General features: G+C 47.1%; 1 protein-coding gene across 6 annotated transcripts; it reads left to right on the top strand.

Moving 5' to 3' along the window:
- Positions 1–182: 182 nt before the first annotated feature.
- Positions 183–22,194, top strand: LOC120900879 (sprouty-related, EVH1 domain-containing protein 1). Of its 6 annotated transcripts, none has more exons than XM_040308442.1 (11): positions 183–347; positions 2,014–2,738; positions 12,904–13,081; positions 13,202–13,370; positions 14,974–15,176; positions 15,507–15,570; positions 15,656–15,822; positions 16,755–16,987; positions 17,071–17,271; positions 17,342–17,515; positions 17,594–22,194. In XM_040308442.1, the coding sequence occupies exons 2-10, from the start codon at positions 2,719–2,721 to the stop codon at positions 17,466–17,468; spliced, it is 1,362 nt and encodes a 453-aa protein (XP_040164376.1). In that variant the 5' UTR covers positions 183–347; positions 2,014–2,718; the 3' UTR covers positions 17,469–17,515; positions 17,594–22,194. The 6 variants fall into 6 exon arrangements, with proteins under 6 accessions (XP_040164376.1, XP_040164377.1, XP_040164374.1 ...); XM_040308443.1 differs by having other exon boundaries at positions 1,830–2,738; positions 16,758–16,987; XM_040308440.1 differs by having other exon boundaries at positions 1,830–2,738.
- Positions 22,195–22,256: the final 62 nt, after the last annotated feature.

Below are 22,256 nucleotides of genomic sequence, written 5' to 3'. Positions count from 1 at the left end.
TTATTTGTCCCAGATTGCATGTTGGTGTAAGAACATCTTGAAATATTTCATGTATTTCGTTCGAATTGTTGTCGATCGTCACGTTCTGCCAATCGGTTTGGCATAAGGCCTTTTGACAGCGCAAGGAACGAGCTGTGCAACAGGGAAAGAGAGCGAGCGAGCGAGAGAGCCCGAGCAAAGGCGTTTAGCTGTCATCTTAGGATCTTAGAGGAAGATACACACAAGCTCTGGCTGGTTGAAATTACAGTAAAAAAGACGCGACCATTTCGCGTGCAAATAGTGCCCCCCCCCCGTTCGTTTCGCGTGCTGGAGGCAGTACGTTTGCATCGGCAGCAGACACGGCACAGGTTCGTTTCAGCCGTGCGTTTTGCAGTATCGTGCAAGGGTCAGCGTGCAGGAGGGCCGCGTTCGATTATATCCATAATAATCCAGCCTGCAATCAGGAGCAGTGAATATGTGCGTGCCCGTGTGCAAGTGTGTATGAGGCAGAGAGCGAGAGCGAGCGAGCGGCCGTGTGAGAGGAGCAGCGCGCGAGCAAAAGTGCGTACCAGCGGGAGAGCGCATAAGCAGGATAAGCAGCGCCCGCGAGATAGAGCGAGAGAGCGACCATCCGCGAGGAACACGGCGAGGGCGAGATTGCTGTAGCGCAACCGAAAAAGAAAAGAAAAAAGGAAAAGAAACAAGAGCGTTCCCTGTCGCGGTCGGATCGGATCGGTCGCGCTGCTGCTGTGTGCTCTCTGGGTTCGGGTTTGGTGTGTCCCTGGCACTTTCCTGGCGTGTGTCCTGGCCTGGCATGCAGGCAAGATTGGCCTGCACGGTGCGTGAATTTCTGTAACCCGTGCGTGTGCGTGCGTGTGTGTGTGCGCGATTGTGTGTGCTTGGGTCCGTTGTTTCGGGCTGTAACCAACAGGGGACGGCAGTGCCTACTGTGACTGTAGACGGGCGTTGTACAAAGGCAAGCAAGCACATACAAGTACAAAGGCAGCGCACCAGAGCGCAAAACCCATCCGTGAACCTCCCTGGACAGTTTCACGGGAGCACGGCCCGGTCTGTGTGTGTGTTTCGGGGTGCGTTTTCCCTTTTTCCTGCATGAAACTTTCACTCTCCTCCACCCACCCCGTGTGCATATGGAGCGCAACCGCTGGTGGAACGCTGGATGCAGGCAGGAGTGGCTGGAACGTTCCGGACTCGCTGCAAGACGGGTGTGGTGGGGTGGTTGTCGCAGTAATGGGAAGCCTATAGGCTCGGAAGCTTCCATTCCTTTTCACTGCTACCCAAGAACAAACGAGCTGCAAAAAGGAGCTGTTGTTAAAAGAAAGTACCCGAAAGAAGTGAAGTGAGGAAAAAAACGCACCACCCAATTTTCGGCCAGTGGAAAATGTAAAAGTTTGTGCGAGAGAGGGAGAGAGGTGGGAAGGGAAGGATAGGATGGAAGAAAAAACAAAGAGCAATATCCTCCAACTGCACCAACAATAGCAGAAGCAGCAGCAGGAGCAGTGAAAATTGCCTTCGCGACGGATTCGCACTTTCCACTGGAAAAAAAAGAATCAGCTTTCCGCAGAAACAGGGAGGGATTTTGCACAGTTTCCACCCAAGCGTCGCCCTTTTCAGCTGTCAACTCTGCACATACACTCACACACACACGCACATGCACTTACACACACGCACGCACATTGATAAACCGAGAGCAGCGCGTCCCCCGTGCGTGTGCGAAGATTGTGTCCAGATCCCTGATCCAGTTGGATTCCAATTGTAGTTTCCAACTTGATTTCTTTTTAAAATCCAATAGTATATCCTTGTTTTTTTTTTCTCCTCATACATTCTTTCAGTACGTGAGTGTTGGTGCGCGCGCCCGAGTGTTTGTGTGTGGTGGGTTCTTTTGTATAGTGTTGTGTGATTGCGTGCATAAGAGCCAGGACGACGGTTGCTGCGGGGCATCTATCTTCTGAAAGGGTAGTCAGAAAATGGGAAAAGGTTTTGTGTAAAATAGTGATATCTTGCTGTGTCCGACAGGCGTGTCCGGCTACTTTCTGGAGCAACACGATCGCTAGGCAGGGAAGCACAAGCGAAACCGCATTGGAGTGTAAAGAGTGTGGCCAAAAAGCCTACAAAAGTGTATCTGCTGCTGCTGCCAAAGTGTCTGCCACTGTAAAGGAAAAGTTGCAACGAATCAGCAGTTGTGTGTGTGTGTGTGTATGACGAGAGCGCGCGTGTGTTTATATAATTAAAAGGCATCTTTTGGCCACAGTCTGCTGTGTCAACAGTGTGTGTGCGTGTGTGTGTCTGGCCCCACGCAACGGCTCAATAGGGTGTCAAGTGAAAAAGTGTTGCCAATATTCAGCTAGAGGGCAGTTCTCCAATCAGCGTGTGTGTGTCTCTCCCACGTGTTGTTGTGGTTGTTGGTCGAAAGCAAGTCCAAGGGATAAAGGGCAACGAGAAGCGATCTGTCCCAGCCAGGATAACAAAACCACACATCCACGCAAGAGTTGCAAGCGGCTGTTGCGAGGACTGTTGGGCACAGATACAGAGCACCGAGCAAAACAACACACACCACCTACTAGGATCGACAACAATATCCAAGCCTTCCACGTAGTCGATAGCCGCCGTCGTTGTCGTCGTCGTCGCTGCTGCTCGGTTCCCGGAGCCCATGTACAGTTACAAAAATGGTGAAAACAGTGCTGCTACCCCAAAATATTAGTATATTCGAGATTTCTAATCATGACCGAGGCATATGAAGAGTAAGTAGCTAACGCCGTGGTGGCGTATCCTTTTACAGAAATCTTCCCACGAGTTAACTTACATCCAAAACTCTAGCATGTAAATAGCGTTAGTTAGTTGTACGTTGTGTGAAAATGATGATCAAAAGAAATGGAACGCTTTTTTATGGACAGCTTTTGGCGAACGAATATTTCGTATCCTTTTCGCCCTCTCTACCGCTCCAACCCAAAATTCTATCCATTTGCCATTTCACTCTTGCGCTCTGTGGTGCAAGGCTTTTATCCTTTCATTCTGCGTGGTGCAGGAGGGAGTGGAGAAGGAACAAAAAAAAAAACAACCAGGATCCATTTACTCTCTCCGTTCAGAGTTTCGGATACATCTTGGAAGGTTTCGCTCCTTCTCTTCCGCTCAAATCGGGCTGCCTAATTTTGCAAACTTGCCGTTTCATCGTGCAAGGATACACATACCATGGGCTTGAACCTTGTTTGCTGGTGCTCCCAGGATGCTCTCTCACAAAAAATAAGCTCTCTCTCTCTCTTTCTCTCACTTCTCAATTGCCTATAGTGTGTGGTGTTATTCTATGATATCCTTTTTGAGGTGCCAGCGCGCGCGCGTTTGTGTGTGTGTGTGTTGTCATCAAAAATAAAGAAATATCGCCACATCAACGCATCGACCACATGCCCGCCTACTACGGGAAGGTATTTCGTGGCACGTACTGCACGTGAAGTTTTGTCAAATCCAACCTGGGGCTCTTCAAGATCAGCTTGATTTGAGTGACTGTTAAGAAAGTACCGTTTTGGGAATGTCAAGCTTCTACTTCTACTTGTCAATGAAATAGTACCTTCAATCGTTGGGCCTTATGTAGAGTGGGACTTCTATCCCTTCCATACTCCTCAATTATCCGGAAGTTCAAGTAAATGTGGCATACATAGGGTAACGACGAACCTATGCCAAAGTGACATCTTCCAAAATGACAGCTTTGTACCAAAATGTAATGCTTTAGACGTAGTGCTCCCAACTATGAAGGTTTGGAAGTCCTTAAAGTCATCTTAAAGCCAGACAGACTTTCAAATCTGTTTAATTTCATTGAAGAACTCCTAATCCTTGTCCGGTCAAGTACTAACTTAAGCGTATTTTAATTCGATATCCATTTATCGAAGGTTTCAAGAGGGTAGAAGTTCAGGCTCTGACCTCCTTTGGTTAATGAGGAAAATTGTTTAGTTGAGGTCAAAGGACGTTGCAGTTGTAAAATATCCTGCTACTACAATCAATGCTAAAAGAGTCTTTTGGATGTTTTGTTAAGGTATCCAGAAGAAGAAGTCGTGGAATTTCAAACAGTTCAGGATTAAGTCGCAATGTCCTCTCTAACTGTTTTTCAATGCTTCAAAAAGCCTACAGCAAAACTAAGACTAAGACATAAATCATCCTAATAGCTACGAAGTAGATTCTCCAAAGCGATTCTGACGCCCTGAACGTTTACTTAAACAAATGGAACAAGAAGGAACGAGCGATGGCCTAATTAAATTGGAAGAACACTATTCGCAACGAACAACAGCGCAGCTACTAGTAAAAAGAATCAAATTAGAATGACACGAAATATGAATGAAAATGTGTGCCTGTGTGTGTGCGTTTGTGAACCATCGCCAATAGCAATAGACCCACAGAGAGAACACCGCCGCCCTATATGCGCGCTGGGAAGGACGCCAAATGGAAAGCAATCAATGAGGCTACAAAGCAACCACCCAGGCGTTCTATTGGCCTTGATACTTGGCAGGCAGGCAGGCAGGCGGTGGTATGAGGACAGGGAATCCACTGTACGGTCGCACCTAGAATGGAAATATAGCACCTGCAGACAGAGAGCTTCAACGACAGCTGGATGGAGGACAAACACACACACACAGTGTCCGAGGTTTTGGCATCGGCGGAAAATCATTCATCGTTTTCCCTGCCGTGGCATGCAGGACGAACCTTTTTAGAGGATTGTGTTTGCATGTGCGCGCACGTGTGTGTTTGTTTGTGTGCGAATATGCGCACACGCCCTCTCCCGTGCGCTAATTTCCAGCACACGAAATGCCCAGCCCCAAGAGTTGGTAGGTTTGAATGATTATCCTTTTTTTTGACTGCAATTGTAGTTGACGTTCCTGTCGATTATGCTTGCATTCAGCGATCTTTATTCCCCCGCCATTTCTTCCCTTGGGCTCTCTTTTGGGTCAAGGTATTCCATGTTCCAATGCTCCTGGCAACGCGCACACTACCCTTGGTAACTGATCGTTTGGTGGTGTCCTGTGAGGCAAGCGCAGGCTACTGGGTGTTGTGAGGGTTAAATCGAATTGAATGGGGATGGTGGGGGAAAAACAGGATAACCTCTGTAAAGCCTAGCGACGACGAGAGCCTTGGTTTGCAGCTGATTTGGTTCGCTCACACTCTCACACTCCCGTTTCCGTGGTGGAACTATTTTTTCCCATAGATAATGCTGATTTTTAGTTTTATTTTGCCAGTACATCGCCTCCATTCTCTTTCACTGTCGCTCTCTCTCTCGCGCGCTCGACTCTCGGATTAAGACTTTCTCGGTCGTTCGTGAAAATGGTTGGTGGTGCGCGAAACTGTCTGGAGAGCATACACGATAAACAGTGAGGGCGAGGGGCAGGGGACAACAACAGGGGGCTGGAGGTTTTTTAATATTTCCCCCCCAATTCGAGCTGGTGAGAGATTCGCGCTCTCGCTCACGAGAGCTTCTCTCATCATCGACCAGCAGCAAGTCCCCCTCCCGGAGGTCGCCGCAACGCAACAGTCTCTCTCTCCCTTCTTCTGCGCGGTTCCAAAAAAGGATCGCACTGTATTTGACCTGTAAATGTGTCTGTGTGTGTGTGTGGTGGCGGTTTGCAATGTTTCTTTCATGAATGAGAAAGGGCGAGCGCGCTCGGGTGGATTTCATTGAGAAAAATGTGGATCCGCGGCGCGGGGTCAGTGCGCGGTAGGGACGATTTTGCCCATCCGCGCCCCACTCTCTGCCAGGGTTCGCATCAACCACCATCATCATCATCATCATCATTATTGGCGGATTGGGTGGAAGTGTACGGGGCGCAGCTGGTGAAGGTGGTTTGTTTGGTGGATGGCCAAAAATTTTCTTGCCCAGCTTTTACCCCTCTCCCCTTAGATAGAGAGTGGATGATGGTAGTGTCCCCCATTCCACATCCAAGGTGCTTTCTGTATACACTCCAATACACTCCGTTCCATGCGAATTAGAACACGCAACTACATCCAACACGAATCCCATAAGCATTAGGCTGGCAACATGGCCACAAAAAGGCGCACGTGTGTGTGTGCTTCACATTCCAGAATGGAATTGTTTCGTCCTTGTTTTGAGGTCTGTGTGCAAGAGGTTGTTCAAGAAAAAAAAAAACGGAAAAGTCTCTTCCAATTATGTGTTCCAGTTGTTTTTGTATACTGTTTTTGCTTGTGCGCGCATGTGTCGTCATCAGGATAGGCTTGCACAATGGGCATGTGTGTGTGTTTTTGTTTCAATAGCCAAACACAGAGGGAAAAATGCACTCAAATTCCTGTATAACTCAACCAACAGGGCCAGGGATATAAGTGGTTGTTAAAGGATAAAAGGCACAGCAACACACACACACACATGCTCGCCAACTTCAAGGATCCGAGTTTTATCGTTGCATTACCGTTCAAGGATTCGTCGACGAGAGGGGGCAGCAACGGCCATATCAAACACCACAAGCCCATTGGTTTTTGCAGTCATTGAGAGAAATCCACTGTGTACTTCACACATGGAACAGAGAAGCTGTGTGTGTGTGCGCGCTTGGACTGCGAAAACGGGACATGCCAGCGCATGGGGTGCCGCGCATGCAAGAAAGGCTCCCTCTGCGTGCGAGAAATGGGGTACGCGAAACTAGGCCAAAAGGAGTTTGGAGAGTTCCAGACAGTGGATGGATGATGGTACGTCGGGAGAGACGAACTCGAAAGGGGGCAGGATACTGTTGTTCTGTGAGAGAGTGAGAAAGAAAGGCGATGTTTTCATACGCTCGTGCTTCTCTGACGTACTTCCCTCAAAGTACGGGACAGGTCAATTCGTCAGCATTCCGGAGAATGTTACGGAATTGTTTGACAGTTTTCACCGTGTTGGTTAGTTGTTTTTTTAGGTTTTTGGAGATTTTTTATGGGCTCCAATAAATCCAAGATCCCAATAAGGTATGCAAGAAGGATCTCCTGACGAGGACCATAAATGTAATTTTGTAGTTTCTTCTGTTGTGTTCATCATCCTTTTCATATCAGATATCAGATAACAATAATTATCTAAACTTTTCTACTACAAGAACATGTTTATAGCATATGTTTCACGATTCAGGGTCCAAAGATACTAACACCAGCAATATATTGTTAGAATGTAAGATCCTCTGTGGAATTGGTGATGATGATGATAATGATGATTCAGGTTACGAACTCATTCAGGTTACGCACTCATTCTCTTCTTATAAAAAGCAAAAAGGGAAGAAGATCAATGTTGTTATGTATAGTCACAGACTTGTTGACTGCCCGACCTACAGGGTTTTGCAGGAGTTCTCGTAATTTTGAGACACTTTCTTGAGTATTTCGTATGGGAAGTAAACATTGAAAAGTCCTATTGGATTCCAAATGGCATTCGATTTTACCCAATTGACATTTTCGAGCACGAATAATCGGGAATTCGAGCAAATTCCCTTAAACTGCAGCCTTAAACTTCCCTTAAACTGCACCAGTGTAAGGGAATTTAGAAAAAGCCCTTTAAAATCAACAGTGATGCGGCTTTTTCGTTGCGCTCTTCTAGATTCGCTCGGAAATGATGTGTCCTATCGTTATAGTTGGCCATGTACCCATTTTATACTTAAATAATACCCTTTTTTATAGAATAACGTCACACAAAATTAGCTTTTGTTTTTCAGCAAAATCCATAACAAGGAATGAAAAATAAGCTCGACGGCATCGTCCATCGATAGAAGAAAGTCTAATTTACGAACACACCAAGTTTTGGCGCTTGCAACACACTTGATCAAACACAAATCCACAGTTTCAGGAGTATCGAGTACTAATCGAGCAGTTGTCGGAAAACAATTTCGAGCAAATATTTCTTGGGTAAAAAGAGTACCGTATAGACCACTTCCAATAACATAAAGTTCACTTCCCACAAGAAAGAGTGAAGAAGTCAGTGTCCCAAAAGAATAAAAAACCAAGAAAAACTCTGTACTAGGCTTAAAGGCACAGATTGGTAGAGTCTTAGTTAGAGCCTAACGATTGGAATTCGCACAGCAGATTGCTTACTTCTACCTCTAACAACTCGTGCAGTGTTTCAGGGAAAACAATGTTATAATGTCTTTAAAAACGACTTCATTTCCCCATCCAAACCTTTGCCCAAGCTTTGTAGCATCACAGAGCATAACAGTAAAGCAAACAACACGCTTACAGGCGCCACTCCCTCTCTCTCTACACTTGTGTGTTGGTGGTTGGTTGGGTATCTCTCATCAGTGTCCAGTGTTTTAATTCCGTGTGTCACGCGAAGGTTGTGGCACCTCTCGAAGTGGGGTTTGAAAGATAAAGATGTGTGGAAGTCATCATCTGGCCACCACATTACTCTCCCAACCCAACGAGAGTGGCACGTTATTGCGTCAGGAGAGGAGGGGAGAGTGTATCTAATTTGTGTGAATTGCTAGTCGACTCCCAGTGCTTGACTCTTGCCCTGATCGTATCTTTTGGTTGGGGGTAGAGGGAGAGGGAAGAGGGGTATAGGAGGAGATTTTGTCTTTGGTACAGAGCATGAATGAGCTGCTGTGGAAGTCGTTGCCGCTGGTACGCACACTCCCACACCATTGATAACGCCGCCTGCGTGACAAATTCCGAGCCGGAGCTTCCGAGTGGAGTGGAGGGGAATGGGCGACGGAATGGAGGAAGCTCGTGAAGTCGTAAAAACACGCGCTCGGTGGCCTCGGTGCCATGGGGCGCGCAAGGGGTTGATCTTAATTGATTTTTGTTGACTCTAAAGCGGAAGTCAGCAAAAGGGGGTGCTGGCTGTGTGGTGAAGAGAGAGACAGAGAGAGAGAGAATGCTGAGGTGGCCAAAATTCTTCCAATTTATGCTGCTGCAAGGAAGGGGGGCAAGGCGCCAGAGCGAACTGAGCTGTTTGATCTTATCTCGGGCAACCTAAAGACCTTCCCAGATTTGACGTCATTCTCACGATTCTTCCCATCCGTTGTCGTCTTCGTAGTGGGGCGAGAATGCCGATGGAGGAAGGACCCGGACCGGGAAAGAAATTAAATATCAAATTTAAAATAACTTGCCTAATGTCGCACCGATCTCCTTGGAGGTTGCTGACTGTTCTGGTGGTAAGGTGGGGCAGACGGGGAGAGAGCCGCCGTACGTGACTCATTTGCAATGGGAATGGTTTAGAAACGCCTGATAGGGTAACGAAACCAACATCATCATCGTCATCATCCCTTACAGCAGGGCTCAAAAGGGTGCCTCATCTAAGGGACTAACTTTGCTGCGAGAGACACAATTGTGTGTGTATGTGCAACCGTGTGTACTTACGTTGTTGTAGCTGCCGAGCAAGCGGTGGTGGCAATGACAAGGAGAGGATGGCATGGTAAACCGCAAACCGAACGGAACCGGCCAGGAAATGGTGATCATTAATAACATCTCGTTCGTGCTTGTGCGCGCCTCACTGTGTCGAAGGTGGATTCCCTGGGTAGGGAAAGTGGTGGTGAAGAAGTCACTTGTTCTCCTCCTCCACCCAACGATCACCAGTTTTATGAATGAACTTCTCTGCTGCTACGTGCAAAAAAAAAAAAAAAAAAAAACAAAAAACAAACCGCCTTTCAACGACCGCACCAGAGGACGCCTCGCACGTCACGATCGTTTGCGCCAAGGGCCCCTCCTCAAACCAAGTGTGACCATACACTTACACACTCGGGGACCTTCCCCCGTTCCCTTCCTGCGTCATCATCGGTCGGTGTGGCATCACGTGCCCTTGCGAGACCAACGTTGCTGTGTCAGAGGCTGACTGGGGTGACAGAGGAGTAGGAAACCGATGTAATTTGAGGAACGACGTTCGGGCCAGAGGTCTCCGAGGGCTCATTTGCGTTTGAGTGTTTATAAGACGCAATGGTGGTGGTATGGGCGTGAACGACTGTATGTGTGTGTGTGTGTGTGTGTGTGTGTGTGTGTGTGTGTGTGTGTGTGTGTGTGTGTGTGTGTGTGTGTGTGTGTGTGTGTGTGTGTGTGTGTGGAAATTCTTTCACACAGCAATATGGTGCGTCAAGGGAAATGAATTTTATCTAGCGATATCTTCGCTTTGAGGGATCGTATGATCGGAGTTGGCGTTTTCAGTCTCAAACGTTAAGATCTGGCTTACGAAAATGAGCTGACGAGGCAAAATTCGAACAAATTTTGATGGCTTAAGCAATACCTCACCAAAGAATTATTTTATTAAAATATCACAACAGCTTACAGCTGTTGACATTGTTTATATTCGCGAGTGGGGCATAAAAAAACGCCATTTGTTATTAAACGCCAATGTAAACAACCGTGCCGTGTTACGAATGGCACCATAAAATTGCTCATATGTCGGAAGCGTTGCTGCTCTTAACGAGGAGCGATGACGAATGTACTGAAAATATTTCCTTTATTCAGCATTTCATTCAACGATCGCAAATCGCTCAAAAAGAATTACGAGTTTGATGAACGAAAATCCAAACCCATTCTGACACTCGCACACACACACACACACGCGCATCTGTGCGCAGTGCGGTTCTCCGATTCATAAAGTAAGCTCTTCTAGTCACACGAGTTTGTGAAAGAGCGCTGCTCTGTGTGCTGCCCCATTTGCACTTTGCTAAACGCTGTAGTTCGTTCATTCACGAGCCTCACGAATCCTTGAAAATCCAGGCCTGCTGCTGCTCGTGCTGTCAGTGTAGCATCCGCTTGAATGGTTGGCATTCACGGGAGGAAACGCTCCTCCACACGGCGCAGGGCAACAAAGCCTGGGGATGTGCTTGGAAAGAGCGACACGAGCGGCAAGCAATATAGACGTCCTGCTGTGAAAAGCGGAAGCAGGTTTTGCGCTCGTCTGCTTTCGCTCTAGCGTCCTAGCTTCAGCGCCTACTTTGCTCTCTTTCGTACCAACTGGAGCTGCTGCTGCCGCTGCGACTGTCCTTCCCTTGAAGTTTTGTTAATTGGGAAAGCCTGGAGGTAGAGCAGGTCGCAAAAAAGGTTCCCAAATTCCTTGCAAACTGTGTAACATCGCAGCGTTTTGGAAACGGGAAATTTGGTTTGCGCCACGCCACGGGCACGGGGGCACCATATCCTCCAGTCTGTCAGATGACGGTTGTTCTGTCAGACGGAATAGTAAACACTTGTTATTAATGGTGTCATATATTTGACACCCACCGCCACGCATCCTTGGTTTGCTCTGTTTAGAGATAAGGAAAGATTGAGCAGCAGCGAGCAGCGAGTGGGCCAGATCTCACCCGAAGGATGATGGCAGGATATAACACCAAATCCCCGATGCGTCCGCTATCCCACACACACACTCTCTTTGTCTCTCTCTCTCTTTCTCTTTTCGTTTGTAGTGTCACGAGAGCGCAATGGTTTGGCGTGCCCAAACAACCAAACGCACCAATCTTGTGTGTATGAGAACCAGCCTCCTCTTCTCTCCAACTGAGAAAATGTGATTTACAGTGAGAGCGAGAGAGATGAAGAAAGTGAGAGCTATTTCTACGAGAGAGCGCAGCACCGTGCGCATATCAATGAAAATTAGAGAAAAAGAATGAATGGGATTATTTTCGGAATGTTTTTGCGCGGCGTGTATATGGCCCTGTCTCGCTTTCTTGAACGGAACGGAACAGAACTGAGGCGGGAATGTAGGGAAGGTTTTGAGAGCCGCAGGAGGCAACCCCATCACCGCTGGCACACTCTACTCCCCGCTTATACTTTTCATTGGGAATGTGCTGCTGCTGCTGCTGCTGCCCTAATGAAACAGAGGAGCGGTAGGAGTAGGGCGCAGGAAGAAGAAGGTATATTGGTATTCGTCACCGTCGAGGTCGCGAAATGATGGTGCGCAAACCGCTGGGTCTAGGCAGCAGAAAGGGTGTGTGCGAGTGTGCGAGGCAACACTGCTGGCAACACTGTGACCTGTGAGCACAACGGGTGGGAGGGGTGCATGGCTCTTGAAGTTGTTGATGATGATGATGATGATGGTGATGATGGTGATGTATCTTTTGGGGCCCAGGATGACGCCAGCAGCAGTAGCGCAGCGCGGCAACAAGGACGATGGGGCCATGCGTGTGTGTGTCCGAGATGATGACGGCATGGAACACTCGGATGACGGGTTAAGAGGGGTTGTGAGGGGGTCTTTGAAGAGAGAGAGAGGAGGGAGGGGTAGACAGTGTTGGTGGCCGGAAGCATAAGTGCATTTGGAAATTGTGACCTTAGGGCCTAGGGAGATAGAGAAAGAAAGAGAGAGAAAGAGAGAGAGACAGGGCGGTCGTTTTCAGCTGGTGAATGTTTATTTCTCATTAGTTTTTATTGCCTAGGAGTGGTCTGGAGGGCGCGGTGTGTGGATGTAGCGTTACGGGAAACGAGGTGTGGGAATGGCAAAGTGTTTTACCAGCTTAGAATATTGGGGAGGGGTGAGAGTGATGGGAAGAGGGTGCGGAATCTGCTGGGAGGAATGTGTCATTTCATTGAGCATACGAAGCGCAGGTCGTCAGAAGATAGGCTGAGGAAGAAGGGTATGATATGTCCGGACAGGTTAGATAGATGCACGAGATTCCAAGGTTGATCCGTGTGTTTCCTCTCTGTTTGCGTTAAAATGCATAATTTTACTGACGTCACGAAAATTGTAGTGTTGGTTGTGATACGATACACAAAACAAACCAGTTTCATATTATTGTTGATTGGCTCATTTGTTTTAATTCTCCCTTTAATAATTGACTCCAATAAAACATCGTTTGTTGTTGTCAAAGAGGAAATTCGAACTCACGACCTGTCAAACCTGTCATTTAGAAGAGCCTTCACTCATCCACTTACTCTATGGGACGCCATTCAAACCCTTTACGTTAGCTCTAGACCATATTCTAACTGCTTTGTCGCTGCTGATCCCTTCTAATGTTCGCAATTTTCTTCTTGTCCCATTTACAGTGATTTCTTAGTTAGAGTACGCGCACAAGTGATGGCCAGAGATGAGAGCACGGAAGGATGGTTACCACTGCAAGGCGGTGGCCTGGCGAACGTTTCCATCCGCAAACGCGCCCGACTGCCACCGGACGGTGGCGGTCACGAGTACATCATCTACGGGCAAAGAATATCTGACCAAACCGTAAGTGTACGACAACCCAAATCTTCCGCTACCGCTTATAACCCCTTCTTCCAATGCATATGAGCAGGTAATATTAATGTCCCTTCCTCTCTCTCTATTTCTCTCTTTCTCTAATTTTAGGTTATACTAAGTTGTGTTATTAATAGAGACTTGCAGTACTTCAAAGTCATGCCTACCTTTCATCATTGGCGCGCTGGAAAGCAACGGAACGGGCTCACCTTTCAGACCGCCGCCGATGCGAGGGCTTTCGACAAGGGAATCATCCGTGCCTACGATGACCTCATTGATGGTGAGCATAGTACTGGCCCTGTCCCAGTCGCACACATAGAGCAGAGCGACAACACCATGCGCACCATCCTTGCTGCGGGAGAAAGAGTGGGAGAAAAATCCGTTTGCTTCTAATAGAGGGAGGGCAAACCCCGTTACCGTGAGGCGAAGGATTCCTTTTTTTGCATGCGAACCCCCGCATTTGCTCTCTTTCATTCGCTGCCACCCACAGACACACATTCATTCGACTAGTTTCCCCCCCCCCCCTCCCGTATCGATGGGATCCCATCAGGAAGCACACGGTTCCATCCTTGCAGTCACGATGAATATTTAATCTCAGGTCATCGTTGGTTTCAGTAGAAACCACCCCGTCCATTCTACAGCACCACAGTGCCTTCTCTTAATACTCCTTTTTCGATCCTCTCCCGCCCGCTTTCGAGAGGAGGACCCAATCCAATCAACCATCGCTCCCCCACCTTTTCTATAGTGCGCCCTCGGTGCAAACTCGGTCACAATGCAACAACCCTGCCACACACTCACTTTTTCACACATTTTCCACCTTTCGTCTTTTCTTTCTGTGCTGGGCCGCGCTGGGTTCGTTGCGTGCGCAATAAAACAATCTCTGCAAACTGTGCACAACAACAACGACAACGCAAATGTGATGACAACGGCTGAACCGAATCTGCACCGCTCATGATCGCCCGTAACGCTTTGCAATTAAAAAATTCTCAAATGTAACGCACCCGTCCCAATAATGATAACGAATGCTCGATTCCGCGTGCTGGGTAAGTTTGTGCCGAAGGAGAATGCTGTGTGGCGTCCTTGTGTTTTGTGTTGTTCGTTTCGGTGTTCCCTGCCGCTTCTTATGTTGTGTTGTGTTAATGCTTCTTAAGTTGTTTTGTCTTTTAGGACTGAAAACTAAACACGATACCCCAGAGCAGATTAAATTCCGTTTAAACTGCTCCTAGCGATGCGTGACAAAGCCTCATAATGACGCGGCTGCGATGCTTCGATCCAGAATTTCGGACGCGCAAAGTGGATTAAACGCGTGTGTCCGATGGCGGTTCTTTTCTGTCTTAATTACATCGCCCTAACGAGCATAATCCGGTTCGAAAACTGTACCCAACACCCCGTGGGACGCGAGGGCTGGCGTTATGGGGCAGCCGACTGCATAACGCCCGCGTATGCACACACACACACACACACACGAAGGGACTCGTAAACGTTAAAACATTTACATAATGGCCGGGAATGGGGAAATACTTTCACTGTTTCCCTGGCCAGTGTCCTTGGAAGGTTTCCTTGCAGTCCACTTGGTGTCTGTGACATAATGTCTGCAGAAGGAAAATCTAGGGAAACGCCAAAAAAAAACAAATCGTCCCTTAACCCCATGCGGCTGCGACTGACCTTCCCTCGCGCGCGCGCCAAAATGTTCCCCCTTAAATATGTTATGTGTTGTTGTTCTGTTGTTAAGTAATCTTTGTGTGTTTCGTTTGCCCTTTTCCGTTACCGTTAAAGTTTTGTCGTTTTTCCGTCCGCCCAGTACAATCTTATTAATGCGTGCGTCTTAACTTGTCTCTCTCTCTCTCTCTCTCTCTCTGTCTCCACCACCCTAACCACCCCAGGTATGGCTGATGCAACGACACCAAACACCTCGAACCGTGTCGGTTCCCCCCATCCCACCGGTTCGTCGGACGATCCCGCCACCGAACTGCTGCTCCCGTTACGTGCTACGACGGCGGTGGACACCGATGGTGACGCTGGTGGCGGCTACAACGACGACGACAACGACGACGATGAAACAGTTGGTGAAGACGACGTGTTCATGGTAGGTGTGGAGGTGGTCTCTCGAGAACCCGTACGGTTCTACTCTACTACTATCCCCCCCTCGGATGGGTGTCTCCCAGCGCACTGTTGCAAAGCCTGTGCGTCGTCCTGCGTCGATGCGACCGGCAGTGGTTCACATTCGGCCGCAATCGCTGACCCAGAACGGTTGCCCAGGACAGTAGTGTGCCAAATCGGAGGACACCCATCGGTGGTAGAGTCATCGGACCGAGCTCCGGGTACCTGCAATACTGACTTTTTTGCTTCTTTCTCTCCGTCTCCGTACCACATCCAATCACTGCCAACCCGATGATCCATCATCCCGGTTGATTAGACGCTGGACTTACCGATTGAACCTTCGGAATCACGATCCAACTCGGAAGGCAGTGGAAGCCATCGTAAGCACCCTTTCCTCCCCTTCGCTCAGTGTGATTTGCAATCCCGTGCATAAATAGCACTCATGCTCTTTTTTCTTTTTTGCAGAAAGCGTCGATAAACAATCACAACAGCAGCAGCAGCAGCAGCAATCCAGTATTCAATACATATCGGGCGATAAACCATCACCGCTGATCAGCAGCAGCAAGCCTGGTGATGAAAAAGTGACTCCTCTAGTACCTGGTGATAACTATTCGTACGTTCAGATAACCGACGTAAGTATCCGGGTATAGAAGTGGGTGTGTTTGTGTGTGTTTGTAGAGGGTTGATATGCTATCCAATCGTAGAGGCATGTGTCCGGGGTGGAAGCGGGATGCTTGTTCGCTTGTTTCATTTCATCCCCATCCCCATTGATCGTTCTCGGTGCTATAGAAACCACGAGAGCCCCAACGGTAGCAAGTGTAGGATGCCAGTGTGTGCCTTCTAGATTAGTATCAAAGCAACAGAGCTGAGCTTGAATGTCCTGTGAATGTGTGCCGGTAGAGGTGTGTGTAACTCTGTGTTGTAGCTCATCCGACAGCTGAGAATAGGTTGAAATCATTAGGGAGGCAAACAACAAAGAATCTATTGCCATATAGAGAAGCAATCGGACCACAGTTTGCCGAGGCCGAACCCGAGGAGAATCAATATTTGTTCCGTTCTGTGCGAACTTACCGCAGATGGTCATCTTAGCTGACCGTTCTAACAGTGTGTAGAAGTAGTGAAGTGAATTAGTCAACAGAAGCGCATTGTTTCATCGTTAACTTGTCATTGTCATCCTGCCTGCATAAAACATCCTTTGCCCAAGTGTGTGAGGGAGTCGGGGGTGGTGGGATATCAAATACACACACGAAAAAAGGTTTTTTATTATAATTGTTTTTCTCTTTTTCTTTGTGCATGCTACTACATCCACATCCTCTCTACACCACCAACCCACTGTGTGTGTGTGTGTGTGTTTGTGTATGCGTGTACGACCAAATCGCATTAACAAACTGAATACTGTGTTGTGTATGTTTTTGTTTGATACCTATGTGTGTGTATGTGTGCGTTACAAATGTCATCGAAAAACAATGGATAAATCGGGCAACTCGTCGAATACGCATCGAACACCGTAACACGACCACATCCACAATCCTGCCCGATGGCGCGCGCAACACACACCGTGCAGCAGCCGTGCGACATCAAGCTAAAGTATAATTTCTATCACTTGAAGGTGCACGACTATAACTATCCGGTCATCGAAGAACCACCGATCGGCGGCTCACTCATCGGCGGGCGACGCGATTCGACCTCGAGTCTCAAGAAACGGAACGCCCTGGACGCTGCCGCTAATGCCGGGGCCACCTCCGTACCGCCCATCATGAAGGAAGGCACGCTCATCAAGACACGGCTCCGGTGCAGGTAACACTCCCAACTCCAACAACCTGGTCCAACAGAGTGAGTTAATTCGACACTTTCTCTCTCTCTCACGCTCTCTCCATCAGATACTGTCAGGAGTTTTACAACGATGAGTGGAACCACAAGGGGTCGTGCGATTATGCGCCCGACTGCGTCCGGACGGCGATCGAGAACGTGTCCGGGATGCCGTGCGCCCGGTGCATGCTGTACCACTGCATGAAGGACTCGGAGGGTGAAACGGCATCACATCCGTGCCTGTGCACCGGCGAGTCTGGCTGCACGAAGCGGTACGGCTACAGGGACACCAATTCCGATTCGATTGATATTGACACTGATCTCTCTTTCCACTCTCCGCAGGTGGATCGGGCTGACGTTACTTTCCCTGCTGGTGCCATGCCTTTGGTGCTATCCGCCATTGCGTGCTTGCCACTGGATCGGCGTTCACTGTCGGTTGTGCGGTGGCAAGCACAAACCACAAATTTGACATCCGATCAAAATCATTAACCTTACAAGTATTAATCGGCTAGATTGGTATGTATTGGATGCCGTTGGCAAACAAAAAATCGTAAAATTCCTTGTCACAACTATTTCCCGTTTACTTTCCGACAGATAATCGCCATAAAGTGTGCAGCTCTCGACGATAGCAGTAGGAGGAAAACGGAAAGTGTAGTGTAATAGGATCACCTTCGGTGCGCAACAGCAGCAGAAGCAGCAGCAGCAGCAGCAAAATACTTATAACGGTTATGAGACACACGAGAAGGAAGGGAGGAGGTGATTTGAATCCGCTTTTTGCAACGGATTGTGTGCAAATACACATACCCCTCCGCGGACCCCCCGCGCAAGGACAATGGGGCAGCATACAGACACATTCACACAGACACACAGACGCATATACAGACAGAAAAGAAAGAAGAAGGAACAATCTTTTCCCCTACATTCAATCCGAGGAATAGAAGGTAATAGTAGTGATAAGGAAAAGAAGCTGGAAAGCGTTCCAATCCCACTGTCTGTGGGAGAGATTCGAAAAGGGGGACTGCTGGTGGCCATTAGTAGTAGGGGGGGCAGAGGTTTTGTGTAGAAGCAGGCAGAACAAACGCCTACAGGACAATGGCGCAGTGTCGGCGCAGCAGACAGAAAAACACCAATACCACCCCCCAAACCAGCATCTGCTACAGAACACCGTCAATAATTAACCAAAGTTTTGCACGAGTGCGCAGTTGCGCAATTGTGTCGATCCAGGATTGAGCTGTTTCGTGTTTTTCTAGCAGAAACCGTAAAAACGGGAAATCGGAACTAGTGAATGTTTTCTAAGGAACAGGTTACGGAAATTCAATGTAGCGAAACACAAAACCCAGACAAAAGAGAGGAGAAACGATTGTTTAGGAAGCACACATGTGGCATAGAAATAAAGTTACGCCAACGCGCGCCGATTGCGCGAGATTCGTAATACAAAGCTGCAGCAACAGAATCCATTCGAAACGGAAAGACGAATGCGGAAGCGGATGCAAAATGCATTTCGATGGGCGATCAGGCTTGAGAAAGAGCACAACCCCCGATGTCACCAGCCGGTGGTGATGGTGTGAAAAACGACTGTTTCAAACCGTTTTTTGCAAAGGCGAAACACGCAAAAACAACCACAAAAAACATAGTAAATCAAACCTCCAACAAATAAATGAACCCAGTTTGCTACTACTGCTACTACTAAACTCTAAAACAGAACAAAAACTAAACTAAACTACCGAATGTACCATGTACGAAACTTTGTATAGAACGTCCTCGCCCTTTTCCCCCCTTTGCAAAGAAAAACAGAACACATGAACTACTGGAGAAAACACAGAACTTAAACCGCGGTTGTTAGCAGTGAAATGGAAGATACAAAAAACAACAAGACACAAATAATGCAGTTCACTCCCGTTTAGAAGTAGAAACTGTATCACCGTAAGAGACATCCTTACCGGCACAATGATACACACCAAACAAAAATGAAGATTAAAGTGAAATTATGTTTCTCCTCTTACTTTGCGTGGAGTGGAGTGTCACGCAACGGGTGAGTTTGTGGCCATGCAGTTTACGATTGTTAATTCATATCGATTCAATCTTTATGATGAACCCTCCTTTTTACGAAAGCGAAATCGTTACCACGTTGTTGTGCTTCTATTTCCACACAATCTCGAAGAACGAGAAGAGAGGAGGGACTTTATTTAGTTCGGAAGCTCTCCCAGTGCTCTACAATAGCTGCTGGTATGCGTCGTTCAATCGCACCGGAAATATTAAACCATTTCGGAGACATTTATGTGACTGTTTAAATGATCTATTCAAGATGAAATTTAATAAGCAACGCAAACACGACGAGAACTTCTTTCGTACGTGTGTTGCTGTGCTTCACTGTTTCGTACGAATCGATGTTACTTTACGGGAATTACTTTGTTCTAAAAAAGGTGCAGTCTAGTATTATTTTATTGCGAGCTGATTTTAACATAATTCATCCGTTCCACTCAATTCCTCGACATACATTGCAGGGGGGGTTACATACCCCACCTAAAGCGAATGTTTGACCGCCGTTGTTGACCCCTTGCGTTGCGCGTTAGTTAAGAACACACACAACTGCACTCACACAAATCATTAAGTGTGAATGCACGAATGCTGCTTTCGTTAGTATATGAAAAGTTCTAAACGTTTCCTTGCGTCCGAGAGATTGTTACTTTATCTATACAAAAAAAAGAAGAAGAAAACAATGATATTATTATGCACATGCGCAGCGTTGCATTTGTTGGCAGTTGATGGCAGCAAAACAGATCAATCGTGTCGCGCTCGTTCGATTTTTTGGTCCGATAAGTTTTTGCCACGTTTTCAGTGGAGAAATTATTACACACACCTTCAGACGAGAAGCTAATCAGCTTGTTTATGTTTTTCCACCCGCTCCCCCCAAAATTGTTTCGTCTAGTGTTAATATCGGCGATCGTGTTGTACATTACCAGTGCGTATTTAAAACAAAATGGAAAACCAAAATTAAAGGGAAAACACAATAAGAAACCAAAAACTCTGATCGCTGTAAAACTGATAGATAAGCTGTTTGATGATGATGATGAGGAGAAGGAGGAGAAGCAAACGAAATAGCTACAAAAAGGAGCACGAAAACCAAGCTCGATAATGATAAGAAAGCGCAACAGTGGCGTACCATCACCACGTGGCGCTGTGGCTTCCTGTCCCCTGTGTGTTCATTTTGCGTGGGATTCGCTTCCCACCATGATGCACTCGGGAGGGGGATCGGTGAAAGCCGCCATGGCCATAAAATGCAGAATCTGTTTTCCATCCCGTTAAATTCCCCCCCATTTTTTCCTTCTTTTCGTTCAAGAAAAGCGTATTAGCGTCCCCGAGGGTCAAGAAAGGTCCCGCGAGCAGTGGTGGAGATACTCGAGCTTGCCGAGGGCACCAAAGCATCCGGTCGAACTGTTGTAAGGGCTCAATAATGGTTCGATTGATGCTTTAAACGTCCCAGCGCAGTGCGAGCCTACACGCTCCGTTTGCCGGGTTTGCCCTTCGAATCCCCGAAAAGCTGAAAACGTATAAAGTCGTTGATCGAATTTGCAAAGATCAATAAGAAGAAGATGATGAGGATACGGAAAGAATTTATATATATAGTCGTGCAAATATCTATAAAGAAAGTAGATAATATATAAAACCATGCAGCAGCAGCAGAAGAAAAAGGTCGATCACACAACACATTCGAGCAAAGCAGGAATGCAATGAATCACGCATTGGCACTCACAAACCATCTCCCCCATCAAAGCAAAAAAAACCATACCAGTGACGATTCAGAAAATGCCATTTTCGAACCAGCATTCGAAGCAAGAACAAATAATTTAAATGGAAAAACACAACACAAAACAAAACACATGGCACGTGCAGGCGCGTTCAGGCGAACCATTACTGTTGCGCGCCATTACTACACGTGTCGTGTACACGACGGTACAACATAATGTATGTATTCTTATTCAAAATATTCATGTTTTACTGTTGTATCGATACACAACCAAACAAGAAATGGGAAAATGTGTGTGTCTGTGTGTGAGTATTTAATAAATGGTGCAGTGTAAACCACGGGCACCACACTCACGCAAAGGTAGGGCTAATGCAAATCGTTAGTGTCGTGTGTCAGTGCGCGACACCTCATAAAGACTAAAATGTGGTGTGCCGAAAGGGAGAAGAAAACTGCAACCGACACCGTGACCGATTCAAACGATAATACCACAGGCAGCAGTTACGAAAGCAGCACACTTCATTTGCCATTTTGCAGCTACTTAATCATCTAAAAAAGAGGAGAAAACAAAACACTAAAAGCTTATTACCCGTTAGCATAGAGAAAGGAAGAAAGCCATGAGAGACACGGAGTGTCAAGGAACGGAAAGCGGAACCTACGGATCACGCGAATAAAGTGATCCTGCGAAAGGAGGTGGAAAATAATATGTAATAATAATGAAATACAACAAACATGCAGAAAACAAAAGAAACAAATGCGCGTGCAGCCCTTTTGTGGCGTGATGTGTGTACAATTGTGTAATGGAAATGAATTGAAATTTGAGGATTTCTTTCAATTGATTTCTTTTCCGAAACCAATACACATCCCACACGACGCCGACGATTACCGGCTCTCGGCCGGGTAAAGGCAAATGCACCGGACCCCGATAGACACATCCCCCCCACACACACTCCCTCTCTCTCTTTCTCTCAGAAAAGAGCAACGGAAAACGGCATTAAGCGCTGCGCAGCAGTGTGCGCTGTTGTGCCCATTATAAATATATGCAAATAATATATAAATTATATTGAAAAAACAGAACAGAACAGAACAGAAACCATTATAAAAGTAAAGCAGAGTAAATCTCAAACCCCCGCGAAACATGGATTATAATAGGAACGAGGTGTGACAGAGAGAAAGTGTGGTGTGTGCGGGTGCGACGGCTGGCTGGTGCACGTGCACTTGCACGGCAAGCCCTAGCGGCCATTTTAAGGGCCAGTGCCGGCGCCACCAGCCGTCTGCACAGGCCACTGGTGTGGAGTGTGTGTGGAGTGTCGGATGCTGAAATAGCAAAACGTTCGACAGAAAATATATAAAACAGATGAAAGCAAGATGTGGAGAATAAGAGAAACTGAGGAAAAAAAGAGAAAACGATATTTGTAAAAAGCAAATATTTATAATTCTAATAAATTATGAGAGATGAAAATAAGATCATAAGAACATTTGGCGTGCATTTTGAACTCACCTTGGCTGGCA

The sequence above is a fragment of the Anopheles arabiensis genome, chromosome 3 (assembly GCF_016920715.1).
Source record: "Anopheles arabiensis isolate DONGOLA chromosome 3, AaraD3, whole genome shotgun sequence".
NCBI classification, from domain to species: domain Eukaryota; kingdom Metazoa; phylum Arthropoda; class Insecta; order Diptera; family Culicidae; genus Anopheles; species Anopheles arabiensis.
Note: the sequence above shows the minus strand (reverse complement) of the source record. Positions and strands in the feature narration are given on the sequence as shown.

What these genes read in the sequence shown, in the direction of transcription:
- LOC120900879 (XM_040308442.1), top strand. Translation starts at nt 2,719, where the DNA reads ATGACCGAGGCATATGAAGA. An exon ending in CTACGATGACCTCATTGATG is followed by an intron (nt 13,371 to 14,973) that starts GTGAGCATAGTA and finishes TAACCACCCCAG; the next exon opens with GTATGGCTGATGCAACGACA. An exon ending in GAGTCTGGCTGCACGAAGCG is followed by an intron (nt 17,272 to 17,341) that starts GTACGGCTACAG and finishes CACTCTCCGCAG; the next exon opens with GTGGATCGGGCTGACGTTAC.